Source organism: Scomber scombrus, chromosome 12 (assembly GCF_963691925.1).
Source record: "Scomber scombrus chromosome 12, fScoSco1.1, whole genome shotgun sequence".
Classification (NCBI taxonomy): domain Eukaryota; kingdom Metazoa; phylum Chordata; class Actinopteri; order Scombriformes; family Scombridae; genus Scomber; species Scomber scombrus.
This window is the reverse complement of record NC_084981.1, coordinates 23510815-23538528: the sequence shown is the minus strand read 5'-3', so window position 1 is coordinate 23538528 and position 27714 is coordinate 23510815. Positions and strand designations below refer to the sequence as shown.

Here is a 27714-nt window from a genome sequence, read left to right as displayed (position 1 = left end):
TATTTTGATCCCTGTTCTTTTAAAATAGCGAGCATTTTAGAGCTTGAAAACTCTTTTTTTAATGAGTTGGAGCTTTTCCAGTGGATAAACACACTCATAACCCAGAGGTCATAGTTCAATCTCTGTCAAAACATTCAGTAGCAGACCTGCATCCTCTCAAAACACTGAAGCTACAGTAACCTGCTCACTTAATGTAATTTGCACCAGATTGTTTGCAGGAAGCCCAGCCCCTACACATGTTAATACTAAGCATTGAAACCAAGTTATAAAATGGTATTTTGGGATGAAGTTCTGATGTAACTAAGGAACTTAAAAATGTACTTTTTGTCCAGACAGAAGCACTTTTTCCTCTCTAGTTCAGTCAGAATGCAGAAAAAGCAACACAAGCACAGACCAAGAGTCAATATATCTGTATCTCTGGTTGAAATGTAGAATTAAGATATGATTAGAATATTTTTAATAATTACACATGATGCTTAGCTTCATTGCAGACATCTTCAGTCAGCTACTACAGCATAAATCTCTCTTCAGGCCCTCCTGATTCACTTGCAGTCTGGTTTTAGGATGAATGATGATACTTTTGTCATGAAATTTAGATTTGTCCCCATTTGTTTTTTTGACTCCTTATTTTCTTTCTTTTCTAAATGCATTCTGATGCTCACTTACATCTCATTTTTATTTATCGACCATTTTGTGTATTTAAAATTTTCTTTGAGCACCTTGAAGAAACATTTCCTAATGATTTAAATAAAGATAGTCCTTCATTACAAGCATTTAAAAAAATAAATAGATTAAAAACAATGAACATAAAGATAAGAGGACACTACGGGATTGTACATAGTTCCTTAATATGCATTTTTACATCGCTCCTCTGAAATCGGTACTAATACATTTTACGCACTTATATCAAACAGTTTTGCAATGCATTTTACTTTTTAGTTTTGTTATATCTTCTTAAAGCAGTTTTTCTATCTTTTACTTTTAGATGAGAAAGGAAGAAGGAAATATGGAATTATTCTCATTGCAAAAGAATAAAATAAAAATAATGAATAGGCCTAAATGCGACATATAGTTCAGCACTGAAAGATAATATGCACTAAACGTTACACAATAACATGGGTTTGCACTCAAGCAAGAATTCATAAGGTGTGAAAACTCAAGTGCGGGCAGGATGCAGTGTGTACCTGAGGGTTGTAATCAGACCACACACATCAGGAGTGTGCATGTGTGTTTGTGTACCAGGTATTACTCATGTTGTGGGGATGTAAATCTGTCTTCACGGTCATGTTTTGGGTACTTGCCTCCCTTATGAGGACAAAAAGCAAATCTGCCTAACATAAATCATTAATTTAAGGTTGAAGTATTGGTTGAAAGCTAAGGATTAGGGTCATGTTAAGGTTAGGGTTAGTCCAAGTGGCAACCTATGGGACTAAAAAATGAAGCCAATGTGGAAGTGCCAAAAAAAAATTGTAGTCCCTTCACATCAGAATTTAACATGTTTACAGCATGGTAAAGATGGGTTTAGTCTCTAGAGCTATTTTCCTTGCTCATGACAACTGTTCTAGGGGTGAATTTTTAAGGCTTAAAGTTAATTAAGGGTGTGACTGCTTTGACTGACAGGTTGGTGCCGTCACAGGCATGTCGCGACCACAGCAACAATGTTTGGTAACATAACCCCAGATTCACAGAACAGATGATAGGCATAGCTGGAGATCAGTGTTGGGGAACGTTACTTTTAAAAGTAACTAATTACATTACAAAATCACTGCCATTAAAAAGTAACTTGTTACATTGCAGGGTTACCTTCTGAGGAAAGTAACTCATTAAATGAAAACCCCCTTGTTATTCCTCAAACATGTTTTAGTCCAGACCTCCTTTAGATATAAGGACTCTACCATCATCACACAGCCAAGTCTGGCCCATAATCTGTAATTTTTTACATTTATGGCAGGAATGGCAGACACAATGTCCCATTTACAGCTCTTTATTGTACTAAAGTGTCTAGGCTTATCAAACATTTGCCTAAATACAAGTTATAAAACTACACATAGGCTTTTAAAACACATACTTACATCACTTACAACAGGGCAACAGGTTCTTGTTACCCGGGCACATCTAACACAGTTACTGTTATGGTCTTGGCTTTATTTCCTTCCACAAATTCAAAATAATGATAATATTTCCACAAAGTGAACGCAGTCTCACCTTGCTCGCCGAGCTGTCGTAAAAACTTGTAGTGATATAATCGTAGCACGTAGCTAGGTGCCTGCCTGCCTGCCAAAAAAAGTAGTAACGGTGCAAATTTGTGGAGGATTTTCTTTTCTTGTGGCAAAAAGGTAGGCTACAGGAATATTTGGTTAAAAAATGATAATGGATTACCTTTGAAAACGTAACTAAACAACTGAGTACTTAAATTGGGGACCTAACGTTTTAGGTTACTCGTTACATCAAAATAAGTAATCCAACCCCCAACACTGCTGAAGATATTGCTATTGCAATCTGTTTTTAGTTCATCAAAGTTAATCAGAACATTCTGGTCATCTAAAAAAGTCTTGTTCAGCATTTGATTGAACTAAAAGGGCCTTTGAAGTAGTCGGATGTTCAGTTTTCCACTGTATACAGTTGTCCACAGACTTTAAATGCACCGTGCTAACTAAGCTAGCAGCTAGATTTCGGCTCAGCTCCAAATTTGGTCACTTCTGGCTCCAAAAATCCAAGATGGCAGTCAAAATGTAAACGATGCAAAATTCGAGGTTTCTAAACGGGAGTCTATAAATCAACGGTCGATGTCACGGTGGCTACGTCTATTATTTTTTTTACAGTCCATGAGTTAGGGAAGTGGTGGTTATGGTTAAGTTTAGGAAATGAATGTAAGTCAATGTAATGTCCTCTGAAGTGATGGAAACATGGCTCTGTGTGTGTGTGTGTGTGTGTGTGTGTGTGTGTGTGTGTGTGTGTGTGTGTGTGTGTGTGCGCGCGCTACATTCTGTATTTAATTAACATACTGAAGTCAACTGCTCATATTGTGAATGGGTGTACTGGCACTGCTCAACATTGCTGCATTTAACCATTTCCCTACTGACAAACTGATTATTATAACTATACGGCGACATTTCCGTTAGTGAGTGAAGTAGTTTAATGTTCTGTATAATGTGATCTGTACATATGTTGCAGTATGTGCTATAATTCACTCCAGATGTTGTTTTGTAGTAAACGCAAAACACAAGGAAACTCTTCACTTGGCAACGGCATGTCTTGATTGTGAGAACGGTTGAGTAGGGATGACGTGTCTTCTGATAATATTTGAAAATACCACCACCTGCCTGGATGCCTCATAGGGCATAAATGAATCAGTGTGGCCCACTCACACTTGGCAACTATGAGTGCACGTGGGTTATTAACTGGTAATTAGATGTTTGAGAAGATATACCTGCCAAGACAAAAGGCAGACAAGCCAAGCCAAGAGGTTTTTTTCCCACCTCAGCTGACCAAGATAAGACTTACCACACCCAAAACTCTTGATTAACGCCATTTAAACTGTGATTTTGCAAAATTCGAATACATAAAACTTTATATACAATGCCTTTATTTCAACTGTATAAAAGTTGTGGGGAGCAGGTGTGGATTATATGGAGGCATTTATGAACTGAACATCTGTGCTTGATTCATTTGGCTCCACAGATGGCAACATGGGTCTGTCAGTCGGTAAGTCCAATGGAGATGGAATATTGTACACATATCGATGTTCCCCTATACAACAGATCTTACTGATACTTGGTGACCACCACTATCATCTTCTTTATAGACTGGCACCAAATTTGGTTCCTAGATAGGGAGGGATGTCATTAAAAAAACTACTATACCAGTACCAATCCCAGCACCCTTAAAGTGATACCGATACCAACTGAGTACTTCATTCGATACACATCATGTGAATTGAAGCATTAAATTGCGACATCACCACCATGGGTTGTAGCTGCTGTGGCAGTGGGCCAATACAAGTAGTCATATTTTCTAGCTCTGGGTGCAAAAAGGATTGATGCAGGTATCATTTGACGGAACACGTTTCGATACTATAAAGGTATTGAGTACCGATACCCAGCCCTATTCCTAAACAATGTATCTGAATGACCTTTGAGACTTTTCTTCTAGAGTCATCATGACTGAAATGTCTCAACAACAATTGAATAAATTCTCATGAACTTTGTTGAAGCTTTTGATGATTCATTTATATGACGCTTTCTCCTCTAGCGCTGTAATCAGATCAACATTAAACTTGTAACATATACTTCTCAGCTGTTCTTTGTGATTAGTGCTAGTTAGCAAATGTCAGCATGCTAACACGCTATAATACAATATTATAGTAAACATTATACCGTCTAAACATCAACAACAGCATTTTAGCGTTGTCAATGATCATGTTGACTTAAGCATTTATCTGAGATAATAAGCATGGCTGTAGACTCTTATTCCTGTTGCACAAATGGAAGGTTGTAATGAATATATGCTACAATAATGAAGACATTTGCAAAAAAAACAGTTTAATTTGGGCGTGCTAACAATTTTTGTATGGCCATTTGCTGACCTTGCATTACTATTATGCTTAAGAAAAAATTTGAGATGTTGTTGCTATTGAGGTTTTTTCCTTTTTTGTGGTTGTTTTTGTAATGAGGTTTTGACCAGAGTTCTTTGTGCACAGTTCTGCCTTTGACCTACTTAGTATTTCATCCTGTATGCACAGTTACCATGATGACTTGTTATGCTTGCATCATTTGTGTCAATATGGTGAAACTTCCCTGCAAGCTGGTGGCTGCAGTACCTCAACTCATTACTCACAAACTGTGCACCGCACTTCACTTGATTGAATTACTCTGTTTTCTCAAGGTAATTCAAACATATAAAAACTATCAGCTGTTCATGTGTCCTCTGTCTAAACCAGAACTGCTGAAGGACCCTCGTAATGATGACATTTTAGATCTGGCATTCTGCTGGTCACGAGTAGATCAAACACCGTCCACCGACTACTCCTTTACGCAGCTGTCTCGGTATGATGTAGTGACAAATTGAAAAAGGCGGGTAAGCTATTACAGACTGCAGCTGAGAACCATCACAAAGCAGATATAGTGGTATCGGCTGCAGCCAGGAGTTAAGAGAAAAAGCTCTGGAATTGGACATGGTGCTGGTTAAATCCTGGGACAGTTTATGATGCACAGAAAATGTATTCTGTATGTGACCACGAGTGCTGCTGACTATCCAGCCCGAGAGGAATGTCCTGAGCTGTAATGTCAGTACAGAGGTGAATGTAAAGTTAAATATTCTTGGAAACCTTTTAATTTTATTAACCTAACATCTCTCTAACCCTTACATACGGTTCAGGGTCAAATTTAATCCATTTTTACATCCGAGAGAGGTAAAAATACTTTTTCTTTTAGCCTGAAATGTGATTTCTTCCCCTAATGTGACCCAGAATATACAAAAAAGGAAATATATTTGACACATATTCATAAAAAATTTCACGAATCTTCATTCTTCAAATTTAATATAATTTGTTGACATAGTTCTCATGTTTTATGTAACATTCGACCATAGTATAGTGTCTTTTTTATAGTTTTTTTAATCATAAAAACTAAAGAATAAACTCTCTCTGCTCTCTGAAAGCTTCATTAAGGATAAATCATGTAAATCTGTGACTGATGAGGTCTTTATGAATGATTTGTGGTTCAGAAGTTTGCTATAGAGACTAATTATGTGAGGATATACTGTGACAGCTCAGAGTATGAACAGTATGTGAGTGTTAAAACAGGGGTTACTTGATAATACGTCCATTTAGACTTATATTGGCTTAAAAAGATGTTTGTTTCAAAGAGAGGAAAGAGGCTAGATCCCCAGACTTTAAATAACCATTCAACCCATTTAAACTCATGCACACTGTATAATAAAATACATTACAATCAAGGATAAACCTGCATTTTTTAAAATGTTTGTGGTCAGGATAATCTCGATTGGTCTGCTCCATTTCTCCATTTACATTTCCTCCTTCAGCAGAAATGTGTAATGTGGTGCTTTTAATATCTTTTCGGTGCTCAAAACAACCTCGAAACTTTGATGTAATCCATCCAGTAAATGTGGAGCATTCGTCTAGCTTTATTTGGTTCATTTGGTCAGGGTTTGTTGATCGTGTCCCAGTTGCGGAGATGAGGAGATGAAATCATCCCCCCCGATTACATCATAACATTTACTGCCACATATGCATTATGTGATACCCTGTCTTCTCATTTAGTGTATCTCTCTGACAGTAGCTTGGACTGCAGTTAATTTGAAGCTTGGGTTAATTACAAGGTGTAGTTTCGAGGTGAATTTCCATGTTTTTCTGAAGAAAGAGAGAGAAATGAACGGAAACATTTGTGAATATAATTACCGTATATGACGTGTTGCAAAATGACTAAGGGAAATGTAAACCAGATGCAGACAGCCGTAAATTGGGTTTAACTCTAAAGGTTACTGGAATTCTTTTTTAATTAAAGTTTTAAGAAACATTGCAAAATCTGGATGAGTTTCATCAGTTCTTCCATGTTTGATTAATCATCATCAACCATTACAACTCAATGGAGCACTTTGCACATTCTGTTCATACTGTCTCATCTTACTTGTATTATTATAGCAGGAATATACAATATGGTCCTTTGAGACTTTGGGTGTCATTGCATGTAATTACAGAGTCATTGACTGTAATTAGGTATGGTGTCGTCACTAAGCTTACCAACCACTGTAATTGGCTGCAGACAGACAACCAGACTCTCATTTCACGCTGAACTAAGGACTATTTTAATAGCAGCCTGTCACTAAGGCCGTTATCTATTTTCCAGTGGTCACATTACGAGGTGTGCTATGGCCTTGTTGAAATGTTAGACTCACACAGATGATGATCAACAGTTTCACACACAAAAGATCATAGCTCGGGGGATTTTCGCAACCATAACTGCCGACACACAAGCTTATGTATGCATATGTACATTTGAAACAGATACACAGGAGGACTGCTTGTGGGGGAAATAAGTTGTTTCTCTTGACGGACATGTGCTTTTCGGGGTCAGGTGACTCCAGGAAACATAACCACACTCGCAATGCTAATAGTGGGTTTAATAGAGGGGAGATGAGAAGGTGGAAACTCACATGGAGAGAACGAGTCTTCAGGGGGTTCAGGTATCTGATGGAAACTCGCTGGCAGCCACGTGTAATCTCTTCAAGCATCGCCCTCCACAGGCGTTTTAAGAAGAGAAGTCATCTGAGACAGGAACACACACACACACACACACACACACACACGCACACACACACACACACACACACACACACACACACACGCACACACACACACACACACACACACACACACACACACACACACAAAGACTAAAATGCATTTTCTAACATAAACACACCACATTGGGCTTTTCTCAAACATATACAGACATTCAAGCATTCACACACAGATATGGTTGTAATATTTTATCCTTAAGTACAATGATTTCATATATTTTTCTTATTGACAATAAATCCTGTTAAAAGACAAATAATATCGTATTCAACTGTGCTATAGAGCTCCATGGTTGTCCAAAAGCTATTAAAACATGTCATTGAGCCACGCTGTTGCACAAAGAGTTTGGAGCACGTTAGTTTGTTTAGAAACGGCTCCAAAGACTAACGACAATCACATTTTCAGTCTCCGGAGAGTAGTTCTTGTAGGTCAGACGTCCCTGTGTATGTGCGGGAATACGGTACACTGAGTGACATGCTACTTTATTACAAAGAACAGAGACACACACACACACACACACACTGTAGTTTATGTTGTCAGTCTTCTGCCAGAAATACTCAGAGCACCAAATGTGTATTAATCTCCTGCTGAAAGTAGCCCCAAATATTTTACTATTTTCACCTCTTTAAGTAATGTTTGCAAAAAAACTACTGTGCCCAGCGTTTTCAGAAAAACAAAATCAAACTCTAGATTTATGACCTGTTTAAAAAAAAAATGATTTCAGTGTACTGGAGTGGATAATAGAAATAACTGTGGGCTATATATATTTGACCTTTAAACATTTTGCTTTCACTTCAAGCAGTTCAGCTGTCAGTAAATTAAGTTTTACTTAGTCAATCACTATTTGATTTTTAAAACTGTTTCTTGTGTTTTTCACTGAAATATTTGGTGGCTGTAACGCTAAATGTTTGCTTTTAAATAGATTATATGAGGACACAACATTTCTGCCTTTGTGTGCAATAGTAGACACACACAAATCTGCACTTTAACATTTAACTCACACACATATACACTCAGATTGTGGACACACATCAAAGGAAACATAAGCATGCACAGACCCATTAACCCAGTGAACATGAAAAAAAACCCACATACCAAGGCACACCCACAATCCACACATACACATACACACAAAAAATTCAAACAGTCGGTCAGGTGAGGATCCAGACTCTACCAAAGGCAACACGGTCACCTTCATCACCATGGCAGCAAACAACACAGTGATGCAAGCGAGCATGATGTCATTAAATAAATCTGTCGTCCATGGCCTCTGGGTGTTTTTGTAACCACAGGAATTGTACTTTGGTGTTGAGTAAAATCTGGCAGCACTCTGCAACGGCAAGAAGCACGGGACAAAGAGATGATTTTTTTTTTCATCGAGGTTTATTGTTTCAAAATACATGAACAGAACTTCATCGAAGCATGTCTGCCATCACAGTGCATACATGTCACAACACAGGAGTGTAAATGCTTCACATGCCCTTTGGGGGAGAGACAGCGGAGGTAGTCGACTGGAGTTTAGAGAAGAGCGGACGTTATTCATCCTGGTTACACAAACTTTCATATGTTTACATGAACTGCAATAACCCCATATTAACCAGATGAAGACAAAACTCAGAATAAGAGCTGGATACTTCCAGTTAGCAGGACTTTATAATCAACTTAATTAAAGTAAGAGGACGGTAGAAGACAATATGAATGAATGTATTCACCTTAAAGCCCCTAATATCTGGTTTGAAATCCTAGGTATTTCTCTAAACTTGTAAGTAAAGAAGCAACAATCTTAGTTAAAGTTCAGAGAAAACGTGTTAAGCTATTATTTATTATATTTATTGTTAGTTTAACACTCATCAACTTGGCTAATTTTCATCAGAACTGGGTGTGGTTTGATCAGATTTGAGATAAGTAGGAGAAAACATGAGCAAACAACCCCTCAAATGTCATCTGATTCAGATTCATTCAAGTATAACTAATAGTCTGATTGATAAACGGAAATACCTGACATAAATCTCCCATGTGGAACAATCAAAACTGATTGAATGTTGGCGTGTTCATGTGTGATCCCGTCGCTCACATCAGGAAACTGATTGAGAAAATAGGTTTGAATTTTTAAGGTATTTAGTCATTTCAAAGGTTAAATCACAGCAGCAACATGGTGATATAAAACCAGCCCATGAATTGTGTCTTCAGTGAGATAATTGCAGTCCATGTAATTACTGTCAAATGTATTATGCATGAGAAGTTTTATTTCTTACTTTTATAAAATGGTTAGTTGGTTTTATGGGTAGATTTACAGACTGGATAAGAGTATTTGAATGTTACCAGTGAACATAAGGTAATTCCTCTAAAATGCAATACATCACGTGACAATCATACACAGTTTTTGGCGATAATATCCCAAATATTCCAGAAACTGTCAAAAAAGCCAAAGAATTGTCCATACTTTCACCTCAGTGACACCAACATTAAAGTCAGTATTGTGTGTTGGGAGGCGATGAGGCACTGAGGTAATCCCACCAGTATGTGAGATTCATCCTCAACTTCCTGTCATGGAAGTAATGCGAACAGAGCTACAGAATATATCCTCCAGTTAGAAGCATCTCGGTGTCATGTGATCGTAATAGAAAGCTGCTTCTATTAGCGAGAGGCTATCGCTCCTCTGTTTCTATCAAACAAGAAAACAACATCCCTTAAAAATGTGCGATAGCAACACTGATGAATGTACTGCAGAGCAATTACAGCAACAGCAGATTTACAGTGCGGGGGAACTGTCTCCCAAATATTCAACACCTAACACTACACACATCATACCGTATATACTTGTATACCATTGGACCATGACGTAATCCAGCGCAAACCAAAGCTCATTTTGATTCATTATGAATCCTGTTAATGGAAACACAAGTTCTTCATTACATGAGTATTACTGGCATTACCGGCACTGCAACGTGTAGCATCGTAGCTACGAGGCAGAAGGAACATTCACAAACACATCTAAACACAACACATGCTGGTATATGTGTCTAGTTTTACAGTCCAACTGGGTAAAATATCTGCCAATAAAAAAAATGTTCAGATTTATTAAGCATGCCTCTAGATGAATGTAAACATTTTTTATTACATTGGTACAACATGTGAATCTGGACTTAATTTGGAACACATTTACGTGCTTTCTTGCTGCGTGTAAGATGGATACCACTCACATGTTTGTAAGGTAAATATGAAGGTAACAGCTGGTCATATGCTGGACTCTCTGCTCATTACCTAACAAACTCATCGTGACATCGCAACGCCAGGAAATCAATACTCATGGACAAGAAATAGTGAGCTTCAGAGGTTCACAGTCTTTATGCTAACCTAAACTTCATATTTAGCGTGCTTCTTATGAAAGTGGTATCTATCCTCTCATCTAACTTTTTGAAGCAAATGAGCCTTTTTCTCCAAAATGTCGAACCATTGCTTTACAGGCAATGTGCAAATCAAAGAGTTTGCTGGTTTAGAGATCAATATGTCCGGTCTTCATAGAGTAGACTGAATAACGTGTTTAAATCAGACTGCAGTTATCTTTTATAGTGACAGGTTACTTTTTCTTAGCAAGTAGCCACTCTGATCTTATCATCTTTTATTTTTACATGTACATATTTTGTTTGTACATTTCAAATTGGAAAAATACCCTACAATTTAAGTCTTAATAAAAAGTCTAGCCTACCCAAATAGCTTGGTTGCAGTTTAAAAAAGATATCTTCCTCATTTTTTGATTTTGATTGAATTTTTCTTCCCTTTTCCCACAGTGACACCACAACATCCCAAAGGCACATGTCCAAGACATATTGAGTCCAATACAGCATAATTCCTCTGTGCTTTTTTTAAATAGTCTGTGTTATTGTTGTTGAAAGATGAATAAACAAAATATAAAGTATGAACAGCTTGTTGAGTAAAAATATATTTCATATGGATGCAGGAAGGCTTGAAGAGCCTGACCTGTGAAAATAATCTACCCAACGGCCTCCACTCTGTCCAGCAAAGTGGAGAGTATTTAAAAAAAAATGATACAGAACCAAAACTTTCCCATCACCAACATGAAACCCCCATTTTTTTTCTCCCACAGGAGATGCAGGCACAAAACACAAGTTACAGAGACTGAAAACAACAGCTGAACTGATGACGACGCATTTCTAAACGGCGGTTTGCAAGCACCTGGTAACGCACCGAGCCGGGACACAGATACCACTTCCTGTTACTCACCAGACAGGAAAACTAAACTGAACAGAGCACGCAAACTAGAGAAGACACTGTTGCTGTGGGAAGCCAGAATGGGTGATAATTTCCTGGTCAGAGTCAAGCGATCAACACCTAAAAATTCTGTTTTGGGTTCCCACGATATACTGCAACAAGCAATGTGAAATTCAATTTTCACATTGTATAGTCTTTAAAAACACTTTTTTTGTGCTGAGACTATTTTTTGGACACTTTAGATACATTTTATCTATAATGCAAATATAAGGTACACAATAAAATACTGTACAGACAAAACCGATGTCTTACAGTTACAGTCAGTATATTCACCACCATATTTTTCTCTTTTTTCCCCCAAAATGGACTTCTTAGGCCTCAACTACTTTGAAATAAAGTGTATCACAGAAATCTCTCTATATTAGCATTAAGACTAGGGGCAAACAGAAATAAAAAGGCGACCCTGAGTTGGTGAAAGGTCCATTCTGGGGGGGTAAAGAGTTTCAACAAGCTGCAGATAGAAGGGAAACACACAGTTTAGCAAATATTCTCATATTGTGCTCGTGTATATTCTATCTTGTGTACTTCTATGTGCAGCATTTTGAAATGAACCCTGCGCTTGAATGGGCCAACGCAACTGTTGCAGGATCAGGCAGCTGGCTGGGGGCTTCAGGAGTGTGTTTGTGTGTGTCTGTGTGTGTCTGTGTGTGTTAGTGTGTGTGTGAGAGAGAGAGAAAGAGATCATCTGGAGGAGGAGTGAGACTTGTGAATCAGTCTATTCTCCTCCTGCTCTCTGCTGCCCCGGTGCACCCACAGACAGGAGTTCCCAGGTCAGTGTTTGGCTCCTGGGCTTCACCTGATGGCTCGACCCCACACTGAAGGACGGTCTCTGAGGCGAGGCTGTCACGTCCTCAGCTTTAAGATGACCGTGGCCAGGATGAGGAAGAAAGTGTTCCAGCCCAGAGTGACCGCGAAGCCTCGCCACACCAGCAACCGAGACAGACCCCAACCTGTCGGACAGATTTATTTACATTCACTATTTACTCCAGTGTCCATTGTGCAGTGGTGCAAAGCTGGTATTACCTAACTATGAGATATATAATCATGTTTGTTTCGTTTAACGAAAACATCAAACGTAAAATTTTCCCCTTAACAGGTTTACTCACTCTACAGTCTCTACAATAATTCCTACACCAAAGTTAAGAGTTCATTCTTGACCTCAGACATAGCACACAATCTTCATTATCGATTCATCTGCTGATTATCGTCTTAATTAATTGACAATTTGCTATAAAATATCAGATAATAGTGAAAAATACCTGTTGTAATTTTCCACAAACAGCCCAAAACCCAAAAGTACTCAATTTATAGTTATATAAAAACTCAGAATAGCAGGAAGTCTTTGCATTGGAGAAACTGGGACCAACATATGTTTGGCATTATTTGCTTAAAGAATGACTTGAAAGATTAATTCATTACCAAAATAATTGCTGATTAATTTCCTGTGAACCTCTGAACTGTTTAATCAACTAATTGTTGCAGCTCTAAATCTCACCAACACACCATCTGAGTGATAGTCCAGAACAGCCACTACAAGGAATATTTGGTGAGATTCAACTACTATTTGCAAAGTCAAACATGAATTTTAAAGGTGCAGTGTGTCAGATTTAGTGGCATCTAGTAGTGATGTTGCAGACTGAACACAAATAAATACACCTCCCCTTACCCTCCCCTTCCAAGTGTGGTAGGAAGAACCGACCCAGATAGCATATGTTAGCGGACCACTTCAGGCATTGATGTGGCACTGCTGGCCTTCTTCCGGCCTTTTTTGGTAAAGATGTGGTGCTCTTGGGTATAAGTATTCACGATGTGGGCCAGTTCTGGTTTATCTGTTTTTTCTAGGTTTACATACGGCATTGCTATGGCTTGCTTGTGGTCCAGATCTGAGGAACAGGAGTGGACCACCCAAGTGTCATCATTCCATGCGGTATGTGGACCGGATTAAAGTGCCCAAAGTAATGGGTGTGTACTGAATATGAGCCACAACAATTTTGCTATCTGGGTAGGAAAAACACAAAAAACCCTGCTCAAAATGTGAAAGCCAGTGTTTGGTTTGTCCACTCTGGGCTACTGTAGAAACATGTCAGAGCAACATGGTTCTTTCTTATTTTCTTGTGTTTGTACAATAATTAAAACGTACTTATGAATATTATTTTCCATTTCTACCAAGTCTGTTTTTTGAGTGCCTAAAACAATATCTTGACAGTAGTGACAAACCAAAAAGCTCCAGAACAGCTAATAAACAGACCTTGTTTTCCTTTATTCATGTACTGTATAAGAGCTGCTGCTTCAGTTTATTAAAATCGTATCCACAGAAACCAACATGGCGTGGGTTAATTCAATCAGCGAATTTGGCAGGATACGTTGCAAAGTTAAAACAAAGTTTTAGTCCCCCCCCAAATTGAATTCTGACACTGCCAACTTCAGCCTGTGTCTCGTCTTCCACTTCATCTCTACGATAAGGTTTTCAGCAGGAAATAGCTCCTCTGACTTCCTGTGCTTGGCTTGTATCATGTAACATGAATGGAGCTCGGGCTGTCGCCAGGTCTTATTTTTCAAAGGCAACAAGATCAAGAGAAGGAGAAAGATTGAGAGACAAGAGCGAAACCACTATACCTTACATTCCAGGAAGCAGAGTTACACAGTATCCAAAGCTGATTAATGATTCAGACGACTGGCTGTGTGGTGCGTAACGTGTACATGCATGCACTCGTGTGGCCGTAGATGTGACCATAACACACGCTAACTACACATTAGATAAGCTATGGTAGCTCCTACTGTAAAACAAATGAGAGTAGTGTAACACGTATACATTACCTCTGTACATAATACAGCGGAGAGCTTCGGAGGCGTACGTCTGAGGAAGTGCCAGGCTGATGTAGCGGAGAGGATAGGGGATACACTCCACCGGCCAGATGATACCTACAGTATAGAGTAGATAGGATGTTATGTAAGATGTCATTTACACCTTCTGTTAAGATTCAGTTTGTATCTGGTTATTCCATCCTGATAATGAGCGCCCATAAAGCATTTAAACAAGCTCTGGTTTCTCCTGCTTTTACCTTGGTGTGATGAGAACTGAAATTTAACTTCCAAAATAGATGAGGAAATGAAGGAGAAGCACACAAGGTTTGTTTGTTTTTTTATTTGGATTTCTATTAAAACAGAAGTACTACATCATAGAGATGAAATAAGCATAAGACATGGTCTTAAATGGTCTTTATCAGCAAATTTAGTTTGCCTAGTTGTCATTGATTGTAGATGTTCAGATTTCCATTTTTGTCTGTAGACTTCAAGGACTTCTGGTCCATGATGACTTTAATATTCAAAGATTCAAAGGTGAAGATCATATCATATCATCTTAAAGTCCAGACTAGCTACTAAAGGGATCTTGTGGTGATATTGTGTGTGTATCCAAATCCTGATATATCTTCTTCCTCTGTGTCGTAGATCTCTGTTGTTGTCCAAAAACTATTAAAAACACATCAGTGAGCCAAACTGCTGCACTGGGTGACATGTTCCTTCACCCTAAAGGCAATAGTTACTGCAGTACGTTCACAAACGGCTCCAAACACTTAAACCAACAGTCACGTTTTCAGTCTCTGGAGAGTTGTTCCATGACGGCAGATGCACTACACTTGTAAATTTCTCAAGCAGCTTTAGTACAAAGTCAAGAGGTTGTGATAGGTAGCACAACAAGCTAGTAAAAGACTGTAAAGAAAACCACGTTCCCACACATGTTCAGTAGCGTCTGCCTTACACAGAACTACTCTCTGGGGACTGAAAACGTGATCGCTATTATTTGTCTTTGGAGCCGTTTCTAAACAAACAAACATGCCAAAAAGTCTTTGTGATAAAGAAATATGTCACCCAGTTCAACAGTGTGGTTCATTTAATAGTTTTTGGGCAACAATGGAAGTCTACAGCTGGGAGGAATAAGACATATCAGGCTTCTGATACACACACAATACTTGTAAGTAGATCAATTCATTGTTTTTTGGCTCCAAACATGAGATTTGTTAACAATAAGAAAAATATAGAAAATCACCAGCAATATCCTTTAAATTGCAACAATTCCATAACAATTGGTCAAAGTACATTCACAGAAGATCAGGAGATATGATTGAAAGCTCCACAACTGCTACCACATGGACCTTGTAGTGACACTGTTTTCTCAACAACATGATCGATGCTGCGGTGGCTGCGGATGAGAGTACAATCACTCCATCATGGTGGGAGGAGTGCTGGAGAAACCAAAGTGGTATTTCGAACAGAAAGGAGCGACCTTGCTACCGGCGGCGGTGACGCATCGAACCCACAGCAAAGACATTTATCTCGACCCACAGCGGTGACATGTTTGTGGTTTTTGCTGGCAATAATTAAGTTTCTACCTGTGGCTGTGGCAGGGCTACATGAACGGATGACCTTTCAATGTCCTGAGTTGTGGTGTGAAGCAGTGAATAAAAGGCACGTCGCAGTGTCGTTAAAATGGTTAACGGGCTGCACTCATATGGTGCCTTTTAACCTGAGCAGGACAAAGTGTGCCTCTTCTTTTATAGTGCATAGTGACGATATAATTTGAGGTTTAGTGTCTTGTTAAAATTAAATTCAATAAACTTTGCCCACAAGTTCTCCTAAAGCCCAAACAGCCTTCCTTAAATTCTAAGTCCAAAAATCAGTTTACACTCACATGGATTGTTTTATAACTTAAAGAGAAAACAGGCTGCTTTAACCGAAAAGTGGACATCATATTGCTCAAAGTCTTCTCCTGCACACACATAAACACACACACAACACAAGCCTACCGCTGAGGATGAGGTTGGGGTAGAAGACGCCCAGGGAAGCCTGATTGGCGCTCTGCTCGTCATCAATAGCAGCTGAAATGACCAGGCCAAACGAGATGCCGGTGATGCCCTGCAGCACGATCAGAATGATGACCAGCGTCAAGGAGCCTTCATTAGGCATCTGCAGACAAAGAGATGGAGGTACAGGGCTGAGAAAAGATAACAGGCTTTAGGTTATTAATGCAAAATGGTCTCAAGTGACTCTTAACCCTTACATACTGTTCAGTGTCATGTGAGAGCTGTAAAAACACCACATACACATTTCTTTTAGCCAGACTTTTCCTAATGTGACTCTCACAGTATACAAAAATGGAAATAAAATGCATATTTCTTTCATTTTTGTGCACATTTTATACATGCAAATGTACAAGTTTGACCTGTGTTTATTAAACAAATTCAAAAATCAGCATTAAAAAGTATCATTGTATTCATCATATTCTATAAAATGTTCTAATGGATCATAAAATAGTGATTGAGAATGTCTTTTTTCCACAAGATTAATCAAACATTTATTAATAGGTTTATGAATTCATGAATCAGTGTAGAGACTAATTATAAGTCAGAACAGTATGTAAGGGTTAATGAACATTCACACACTCCCACTTGTAGGAGGCAATGAGCACCACCAAAAACTACAACTTTCCATTGTTTTTGTGCATTTTTAAGTCAGTACTTCTTTCGTGAACACTGACATTCATTTGCCAGTTAATGTTGTCATCATTTCCTTCTTCCTGCACGATATATATATTCATCTCTTCTGGCTAAAATTATAGTTTTTGTTACTCTTTATGGTGTCTATGTCCTCACGTTTACATTCAGTAGGTCTGATGACTGAAATGATGACAGAATGACCCATAGTGACAAAACGTACACAGACGCAGCTTCATTTGAGTTAATTACCATGAATTATAAAGGCTGCAGACTGTTTACGATACACTCAGCTTTGTTTTCATACTGAAATAGAATTTCAAGTATAAAACACATATTTGTGTAGTCTACAGTGTTTATGCTTAGTGTCATCATGTGTATTTTCATTATACAGCACAGCTTACAAACAGTTAAATATGCGAAATTACTTTCAGCATCATCTTCATCACCACAGACAGCCAACGTTAAAAGCTCTTGAATAACTAAGAAGCACTTGCTCTTAATAGACAGGTTCACACATTCTTTATGTCTGTCTTAAAACAATATTCGGATGCCTATATGAGCATTGAAACAGGTTTTTGTCACTGTAATCATCCTCCTTGTTCATATTGTACATTAAAGAAATCCATTCTTAAAGTGCTTTGAATAAAAGTGATGGGGGACAGAATCCACAGTCCTCCTTCTGTGCTTAAATATACTTAAAAGTTATTTTTAGTGTGAAATTCTCTGTTTTTATTATAATTCTTCCACTGCAGCTCAACAGGGGGGAAAGAAACAGGGAAGATATCCACTTGATTTAAGCTTAACTCAGACTGTTGAGGCATCAAATTAGCATTAGATAAAACTTTAAGTACATCTCTAAACAAAACAAGGACTGTGCATTTTGTCCCCAATCACTTACATCATAAGAACACTTGGAAAGGGATCTTTTTACGGCCAGTTTAAGTAGGAGGAATAAAAACTGTGATCCTATCCTTTGAGTGCCGCTTTGGGAAACGTGTGTAGAAATTTAAGAATGTTTGTAGAAACGCCCTTAGGAAGCGCTCTAAACTTCTACGATCGATCGTTATCGGGAAATGAGGGCCAGTACTCTGCACTGATCTGTAGCCAAAATAAAGCAAGAGGGGAAAAGAAACGCGGATGCTGATTAAGTTTGGTTGTAAATTACACAGACAGACGTGACTGCAAACAAAGCAGAGGTGTGGAACAATTTAATAATAAAAACTGAGAGCAAAGTCTGCACATCTCAGCTCAGTAGATTCAGGTGATAACTTCACTCAAATCTGTAGGCATGTGTAAGACTCGCTCCTGCTGTGTGTGTGTGTGAGAGTCTGTGTCCGTGCACTTGTCCTCAGTGTGTTAAGACACTATCCGTCTCCCCTGACAACGTGCAAAAATAGACCTGCACCAAGAGGCCACATGACCACTCGGTTGCCACAGCAATCAAGGGCTGTTGTCGTGGCGATCCCAGAGTGATCCCTGGATACGGAAAACGCAGGGAGTGATTTATGGAGTGGTGGTCTCTTTGGACTTCAGCACCTTAATTAACACGCACATGCACGCCTTCACGCACACACACACACACACACACACACACACAGTAAGTCAGAGACGAGCACACACCCATAAAAGCACATGCCTGCACGGACCTGACACACAGACACAGATACAAACACACACACAAATTATATCTAACCTGTTTTGTCTAAGTGCTTTCACCTTGTATTGATTTCATACACATATATTGAAAATCAATGGGTAACAGAATCAATGATCAATTTTCTCAGAGTAAACACAACCCTGCTGACCTTCAGAGCATGCCGGAACACACACACACACACACACACACACACACACACACACACACACACACACACACACACACACACACACACACACACAAGGATTTACACCATATTTCCTCACAAGTTTAAACAAAAAACAAAAAAAATCTTATTTTGGAAAATAAAGAGGATCAAACTGAATTATTATCAACATAAATATGGCTCTCAAACTGGATCTTTACATGCAGGTAGAGTCAGATAGTTGATGATGCAGTAAAAATGCAAATGAACAGGGTAATAGGCCTGCTAGTTTTGTGAAGCATTAACCTTCAAAGCTGCTCCCTGCACGTCAAACTCTCTGCAAATCCTGTTAGGCAGAGCTAACATCACGCAATTAGTCGAGCTTGGTTCCAGTTTCTCACATGCAATGTGTTTTTTCTTTGTCATATAAGCTCATGTATCATATAAACCTTTTGCTGTATGTTGTTAGTAAGACAAAACAAGCAAATTGAAGACATCACTGTGGCCTCCAATAAACTGTAAATGCAACTTTTTGATTATTTTTTAAATATTTTATAGACTAAAAGATTAATAGAGAGCATAGTCTTGAGATTAATCAATGATTATAATTATGAAAATGATTGCAGCGACCTTGTAGATGCTTTGAAAGCGCCCTCTAATCTTATACAGTGGATTTGGTGGTGATATAGTGCAGGAAATATAAGACTTCAGCCTCATTTAAACATAAATTGACAATGTTGTGGTCTCAATAAACAGTATTGACCCTGTGGTCTGTTTTTCTGACAGGTATTGGCATTGCAATGAAGATGTGTGCTCCTGTGTGTTCATGATACTTTGATGTGAAAACACAGTCAGCTTTATTTGTATAGTAAAACAATTCTTTAGGCCTTTATTTATTTTTATTGATCATTTGGTTGTTTTATTACTTATCCAATATTGTCCTGCAGCTGCGTACTCCCCTGCGGACCTTATTTTTGCTGCTTATCTGAAGTGTGTGTGTGTGTTTGTGTACAGTGTTTGTATGCTGCATGTTGTTTGTTAGTCTAGCTGTCTGTTTTTTATTGACTGTGTCGGAAAGTCGAACCTTGAAGACGAGCAGTATGAAGAGGAGCAGCAGGATGATCTGAACGCTGATGACAAAGAGCTGAGAGAAGAGGTGAGCTAGCATCGTCTCCATGGAGCTCACACCTGGTAGAGAGACACAGAGACACAAGCAGAGAGAGAGAGAGAGAGAGAGAGAGAGAGAGAGAGAGAGAGAGAGAGAGAGAGAGAGAGAGAGAGAGAGAGAGGTTAAAATCACTATTCAGTTATAAATAATAATCTGTCTGAAAGCTCTTTAGATATCAGAGTTACAGATCATCACAAACCTGTTTTTATTCAATCTTATCTGAATCTAAATGGCTACAACAAATCCAGATATATTATTAATACTTTAAAAAAGCAAATTAAAGATTCCTACAAAGTTATGTATCATTTTAAAGCTGTAAATCAATAATTCATCATGTTTACAAAGCAAACAGCTCCTTCTTGCTGGTAAATATTCTGCAGCGATCATGTAACTCCACCTGCTGGTTGAATCTTAAATTACACTTAAAAGACACCGTTTGGATTCAATTAGCCAGCCTTATACTGTGTACAATGTCTGTCACCAGTGCTTCATTACCTACTTGCAAAGGATATGAATAAATATACAAATCAAATGCGGAACTGATGACATTAAACAAACTACTGACAACCTTAATTGTGTTATAAAATATGACATTTTGAAGCAGAGAAAAGTAAATTCAAGAACTGCACAAAGTGTTTCCTGCAGGTGTCTTTTTATTTAAAATGTGTTATCTTTTAGGGAGATTAAGTGCAGGAATAGGCGTATAAGTAACTTATTTCATGCTTGTGAAGGCTAGTAGCAGTAAGTATAACTAAAATCATCTAATTATGTAATTTAGGTTTTTTTTGGGGCCAACTGTTAATTTGAAATTATCAAATTTCACACTGCATGCTATTTTACACAGTATATACTATGTACTGATTATAATAGTACACTGTTTTTGCAGTTTGTTACAGTTGCATATCTATTTAGTTTTGCTTTAATTATTTAACTGTATCTTAAATTTATCTGTAAAGAACTTTCACTATTAAATATGTGTTGTTTTTAAATGTGCTCTCTATATATATTTGACCGTACACAAAACAACACACATCAATCACTGCAACTGTGAAATGCTACTGTCACAAATGTTTTTCTAAAGATTTAAAACTTTCTTTTTCTTTTTCTTTGAAGTAGTGTATCAACAGCACACTGAAATGTCTTTTAATCTGCACACTGATTTTCTTGAGTTATATAAATGTTCTCACTTACCTAGTGTGAATGCACAACATCCTCAAACCTTTCATAAATTAGTAGTTGTATGAAACTACGACACAGCTTGTTTTACTTGTATGGTAGTACAGGAGCAGTGTGAACTTTGACATCTCACCTGCGACCCAGCATCTGTCCAGAAGCCCCTCCTTCCTCTCCAGGACAAAGGAGAGGGCCGTCAGACCCACAGCCAGGTAGAAGGTGATACTGGAGGACGAGAGGAGGAAAGAAGTTAAAGATATGTTGGCATGTAGGTGAAGATAAGCTTCTTACTGAAGGTTTGCTGTTTCAATCCTTATGACACAAGATAGGAGACAACCTTCTTTTATAATTAGCAGCATGTGGTTTCAGGACAATCTTAAACCTGCATTAACTGATTATTTGGCCATTTAACAGGCAGCTGAAACAAGTTGTGAAACATATCATCACTTTTAAAGTTGATATGTTGAACTTGTTAGCAAACAGCTGCTTTTTTACACATCTAGCAGTTATGGAGCAACATTATCATTCATCTGGAGTCATATTTCTGTCCACCTGGTGAATGTAAGTCCAATATTCGCTCTCTTTTAGCTCTGTTTTTGGCTCTTTAGCTGCTAAATGCTCCACTATGTTCGCCAGCTAGTCGCTAACTGTGTCTGTTTGCCATTTGGTCCTTAGCAGGTAGTGTACAGTGACTTTTTACAGCATTTTCTTTAAAAACAGCTGCCTGCTGCGGCCGAAACAACACTATGAAAGCGCTGAGACTGAACGAAAATATTAAAGTTGTATCCGGATAGCTAAACAACGAGCTGAAACTCACTATGAAGCTCCGTAAAGCTGAGGGGAGCTGCAGTTTATATGCTATTATGAAAAATATTGACTGTAGCTGCTTTATTAATTCCGTCTTAATAATAAACCCACATCACACTGACCTGAGCACAGCTCCAGGTGTCACAAACGTAGTGAAGTCTGTGTTTTGGCTGCCATAGATCGGCTCTTCAAACTGCAAGATGACGACAACAAAGCATTAAAATAGAGTTTGTATCATCAGCAGAAACAACTGAAGCTGCACATACACGGTATTTAGGTGACTTTTATTACTATAATACTTTTATCTATTTATGAGATTTAAATGTAAAAAGGCTTTGTACATTTCTATATAGTTATTACATTTCTATATATTCTGTTGTTTCATAACATCTTTATTACCTTTATCGGCAGGGCGACCAGGTAAGACATACTGCCCAACTTATTATCCACAAAAGCCTGCAGATAAAACACAGTCAGACATATTTAACATGTTTATATTGCACAACAGATTGTGACTTGTCAGGGCTGAGCACTAATTTAATATCATTACTTTATGACTTTCAGCAGAATTTCAATGATATGATTTTATCATGTTTTAACTCAAAACTAAAAAAATGAATAAATAATACGTTTTTATTTTACTAATATGAGGAGTCTGGAAAAAAGAAAACAGTTAATACATTTTAAAAGTTATTGTAATAATAATAATAATAATAATAATCATTATTATTATAATAATGATAAGTAAGTGAGTAATAAGTCATTTAAAACAGCAGATAAATGACAGAAAGTTCATATTTACCTGAAAGGCCTCGTGTAGTTTCTTCTGCAGCATGAAGGCAATTTGTCGATCTAGAAAAAACAACTTTAGTGAATGTTAACGCAATTGTCTGTACAATATGTAATATCTTGTTTCAATGATTATATTTCTTGTTTTTCTTTCTTTATTTTATCAAACATGGGGCAGATGAAGAGAATCTAACACCCAAACAATATGTTCAGTAATGTTCAAGCTAGAATATTACTTCAGTTAAAAACAATAACCACCCAATGTATATCGGCAATAATGAATTAGAGTTGTGATAAAATAACTGTATATATATGTAATGTTTCTGCTGATTGCATCTTACTCGTCAGGTCCAGCCAGACGTGCACTGATCCTCCATCGACCACCTCCCTAGAAACCTGCCGCTGGAGCATCCTGTAAAATGAGGAGCATGGACGTTATCTGAAAAACATTTTAACATCGAGCTACAATCATTAAAACTAGAATACAAGTGTTGCAATAAAAATAAAAATAAAAGAGGCACACAAGGCTGATTGAAAATTTACTTTGCATGTTATTTAATATTTGACAGTTGTGTTAATTGGTGGAGTTTCAACATTTTCTAAACTTTATAACATCATCATTATTTTGTACGGGTACATTTTTTCATTATTGTTTGGTCTGTTGATTAATTTCTTGATTAATTTCTTTTAATGGATGTCAAAAAATTAAATAGGGATTTCCAAGGGAGTCCAAGATGATTTCTTTGTAATTCATTAGTAGACAGTTAGTAATTTTTTGTTAATCGACTAATGATTAATGTCTTCTTTTCAGGCCCTATAATAGGCCGATTACATTATCACATGAAGTTGTTATTATCAAAAGGATGGTTTGCATCAACTCCTTACACCTCACACAATTATTTATATATAATCAACAGATGCAAACTTTTCACCTCATGAAATCACATCTGCCAACCTGTAAAACTCCAAATATCAAACAGGTATCACATGACTGAGAGAGCAGTTAAAGCGACACCTTTTTGTTGTTCTCGTTCATCTCTGTCACATGAACAGCACATGATCCAATAAGACTGAGGCATTATAGACAGGAAGGACCAGACTGTCTACCCAGGCAGCAGTCACATACAAAGAACTGTGATTCACACCTGAGTAGTAATTTGTGCCCTTTACCCTCCAGGACTGACTCATCCTCACATGATGGCAATTGTGAGGTGTCAGTTGGTGTGCTTTTAAAGTATGTTTATGTGGGTCAAAGGCTTAGAGAGAAAAAGATAGAGATCACAAAGAATCTCAGATGGGAGAAAGAATAAGTTTTGTATCTGCATTTCAAGAAATTCAAAGTGTATTAAAATTCAGATTCAGTTTCAGTCAGCTTTGAAAGCACCGGGTGTCTCATAACAAAATATACCCATTCACACGATTTTCAAGGTTAATAATTTATCTTAACCTCCTTTATTCAGCATTTATAAGCAGTTAAACACACACTGTTATTTAGATGAATACTGGTGCACTGCTGCAAATACACTGAGAAGACTTTTGTGATTTTAGAAGTGGCTGTCGCTCAGGTAGAAGAGTGGGTCGACTCTTAATTGAAGGGGTCTGTGGTCGGATCTTTGGCTCTTTCTGTCTACATATTGACGTATTCTTGAGCAAGAAATAGAGCCACAGATTTCTCCCAACATTTGTGCACGCATAGGAGAAAAATGGAGGTTACTCATGGCTCAAAGTTTGTTCTGCAACGTCCCGTACGTAATACTGTCCCTATTGTACATTTACAATAATACCTTTCCCCCTTTTTGAAGAACTGCAATGTTAGACCATGTTTGTAATACCTGTTTGAACCTGTGCAGTTTACTTATCATAAGGTTTAGTACAAAGTGGTAGAAGGGAGAAAGGTTTTACATCCTCAACATGTGAAATCTCTCTCTATTATCAGTGCAGTGAGGTTCATCTTGTGCGTCTGTTTATGTTTATAATTTTTCTTTTGGGTGATGAGTTTCTGCCTGAATGCCGTCCAGTCACATTGACATTTGGATGGAGCCAGTCTGCTTTTCTGTGGGTTTCGAAGGATACTAAAAAATCCCCTTGACGCAGCCTTTTGTAATCAGCACTACATTGCAAGTGCATAACTTCCTTAATATCCAACTTTTAAAAAGGAACTATTCAGGTAAGAAAAACCAGGAAAGAAAAGTAAAAACAACACAGGCCACATGACAACAAGACAAATCATATCTGTACAAGTTGACACATGTCAGGTCAGACTGTAGCTGCAGGGTCTGTTTGGTAACTTTATTCCTCGGAGGCAACAAGTGACAAAGCCATGTTTTGTTATGGTGACCAATGGTAATCTCTAAATAAGTATGTAAACTCAAATGCTTCAAGGCAGACCATGGGGGTTTCACCTATTTTGTTTGAAAATCTGAAATTCTTAGCATGAAACAGGTGTGAGTGAAGTTTTAAGTGTTGCTTTGAGCAGAAACCAAAGCAACTGTGCACTTTACGCTTCTATTAACTGTCATTAGAGTTCATTTATTGCTGTATTGTTTGCTGGATGACTTTTTTTGTTACCTTCAAGGGATATAAAAATGGTTCTGAACTAGGTCACAACTAATACTACAGATTAGAAGACAGGGTGTTTATTTGCATTTCAGTTCTTTACATTTTTCTTACAGGATCCATTTTATTTCTGGGTTTTCTCATGTTGATACACGATATACAGTGCACTTACAGTGTACCTAAAGAGGGTAGAAAGGATTGATGAAGTAAATGTAGTCCTAAGCTTTCAGCTACCTGGCATAATGAAGTGTACCTGTTATGTGTACTTTCACAGCCCATTTTGACATTTAAGTAATTCATTATTAAATGTTGGATGACATTGGCACAGAAAGTGATTTACAAATTAGTGATGCAACATTTTTCAGTCCCACTTTTTGGTAAATACCAATTATTTTAATCAGACCCTATGGTGCTGATATTGATCCAGCATATCTTATCAGCGCATCTTTGATTATATTGCTGTTTCTCTCACCTTTTTGTCAGATAACTGGTAAAGTTTTTGCCAATGCCGATGACACCCCAGTACTCTCCGTTATAGACCCCATTAAAAGCGTCTGTTTGAGACAACGGCACCTATGGATATAAAGAACAGATGTAGGTCAAACATCATACGATCAATTTTTAACTTTTCTAAATCAACTGAATGCTGACTGACTATACTACTATATGACTACACATCAGTTAAACACATTCAAAGCTTCTGATGTCTGTTATTGAGCTGTGTGTCTGTCACACACACAAAAAAACACCCCAAACTTTCACAAGTTTCTTAGAAAATATAATACTTGAAGTTTGTTCTGCCATGAACGGAAATGAAACAAATTTGTTGAAAGTCAAACAACATTTAAATTTAGGAACTGGTAGAGAAACTGGTTACTTCCTTTTCAAGAATTTCACAAATGGACGATCAGTCTGAGCTCTGTGACAAATGTTCTCATTCAGTAAGCCACAAAACACACAAACACACACACACATATAATAAAGTAACAATCTGCCATGCAAGAATGAATCAACAGAAACAATCAATAACACAAAAATATCTGAATTCATCAAAAGATCTGCAGGATATGTATCTGGGGAATAGAAAGGGAAAAAAATGCTGAAGAAATACAGAAAGTACCGGTTCCTCTTTCATTGTGTGACAGACTATTAATATTAATGCCAACCACAGACCATATAAATACCTGGTGCACGCTAGAGTTGTCCAAGAAGGACAGCAGTGATAGGCTGTAAGCGGAGGAGGAGGTCTCGTTGTTCACCACGGCAACCTCGATCCCCTTCGGGTCTCCTCCGACACACAAAGCGATCAGAGCGATCTGGATGACGGGCAGCAAGAACTGGAAACACAACGAGCTGCGAGCACAGAGGAAACAATGACAGTCATAAACGCTGCACATGCCAATATTTAAAAACTTACCAATATTGGCAATCATAACTTCTCCTATTAATTACTACATATTACTACTACAGTGTTATATAATGTTAACTTTGACATACCCCGGCATTCTCTTCATCCGCACCATGGTTTTGATCATCAGGGCGGAGATGTTTCTCCACTTAGGCAGCATATGTCTGGCTCGCACCTTCCAGTCCGCTGAACAGTCACACACACAAAAGAGATACACTTCAAAAGGTGATGCTCCACACAAACAGCAAGCCAAAGGTATTTTATTTATCAGTATTTACATAATGTCCCACACTACTTATATATTTATCATCCTGAAAAAAACAGGTTGTTTGTAAACTGAGTGTTAACATCTGTATTTCAGTCACTAACATGATGAATGAACTTCCACATGAACAACATGTCGTCCAACCAGATCACAAAGCAAAAGTGATTATAGCTAGAAAGGGGAGTGATGCAATAATGATTTAAATTTAGACAATTTTCAGCATTTTGTAACAAAACTTATTATATAAATGTCTAATAAACTTGAATAAAACCTGTTTTACATGTTTCAAATCAGTACCTGAATATTTAGGGAATTCCTCTACAGGTCTTGCTCCGAGTCCGAGAATTGGACGACTCTCATCCCGCCCGCTCTCGAATGATTGGCTGTTCTCCAACACCCCACCCTGCGGACTGGACCCTCGTTTAGAGTCGATCTGGTCCGACGTCTCACACAGCTGCAGGAAGGCGTGCTCCAAAGTCTGCAAGAGATAATACACATATCTTCAGTAAACAGGCAGACAGGTTTTATTGGTTTCTTTGTTTTATTCTCAATGAGCCATATTAAAGTTCCTTGTTTGTTTAATCTCACCTATGTAAAGTATTTTTTGTCCCTCACAACTGAAATTGTTTCAGAGCGAGAA

The 27714-nt window shown here is 37.9% G+C and overlaps 1 protein-coding gene across 1 annotated transcript in view; it reads right to left on the bottom strand.

Annotated features, from left to right (window-relative positions):
• Window positions 1-8694: 8694 nt before the first annotated feature.
• Window positions 8695-27714, bottom strand: part of abch1 (ATP-binding cassette, sub-family H, member 1) — a 34987-nt gene continuing 15967 nt past the window's right edge. The window contains exons 8-20 of the mRNA XM_062429886.1: window positions 27372-27552; window positions 26899-26995; window positions 26586-26754; window positions 25874-25974; window positions 23187-23257; window positions 22859-22908; window positions 22456-22512; window positions 22179-22249; window positions 21386-21474; window positions 19993-20096; window positions 16417-16576; window positions 14429-14533; window positions 8695-12561 (exon numbers count right to left, since the gene is read on the bottom strand). Coding sequence (XP_062285870.1) covers window positions 12455-12561; window positions 14429-14533; window positions 16417-16576; window positions 19993-20096; window positions 21386-21474; window positions 22179-22249; window positions 22456-22512; window positions 22859-22908; window positions 23187-23257; window positions 25874-25974; window positions 26586-26754; window positions 26899-26995; window positions 27372-27552 — 1362 coding nt within the window. The 3' untranslated portion in view covers window positions 8695-12454. The remainder of the gene's footprint in view (window positions 12562-14428; window positions 14534-16416; window positions 16577-19992; window positions 20097-21385; window positions 21475-22178; window positions 22250-22455; window positions 22513-22858; window positions 22909-23186; window positions 23258-25873; window positions 25975-26585; window positions 26755-26898; window positions 26996-27371; window positions 27553-27714) is intronic.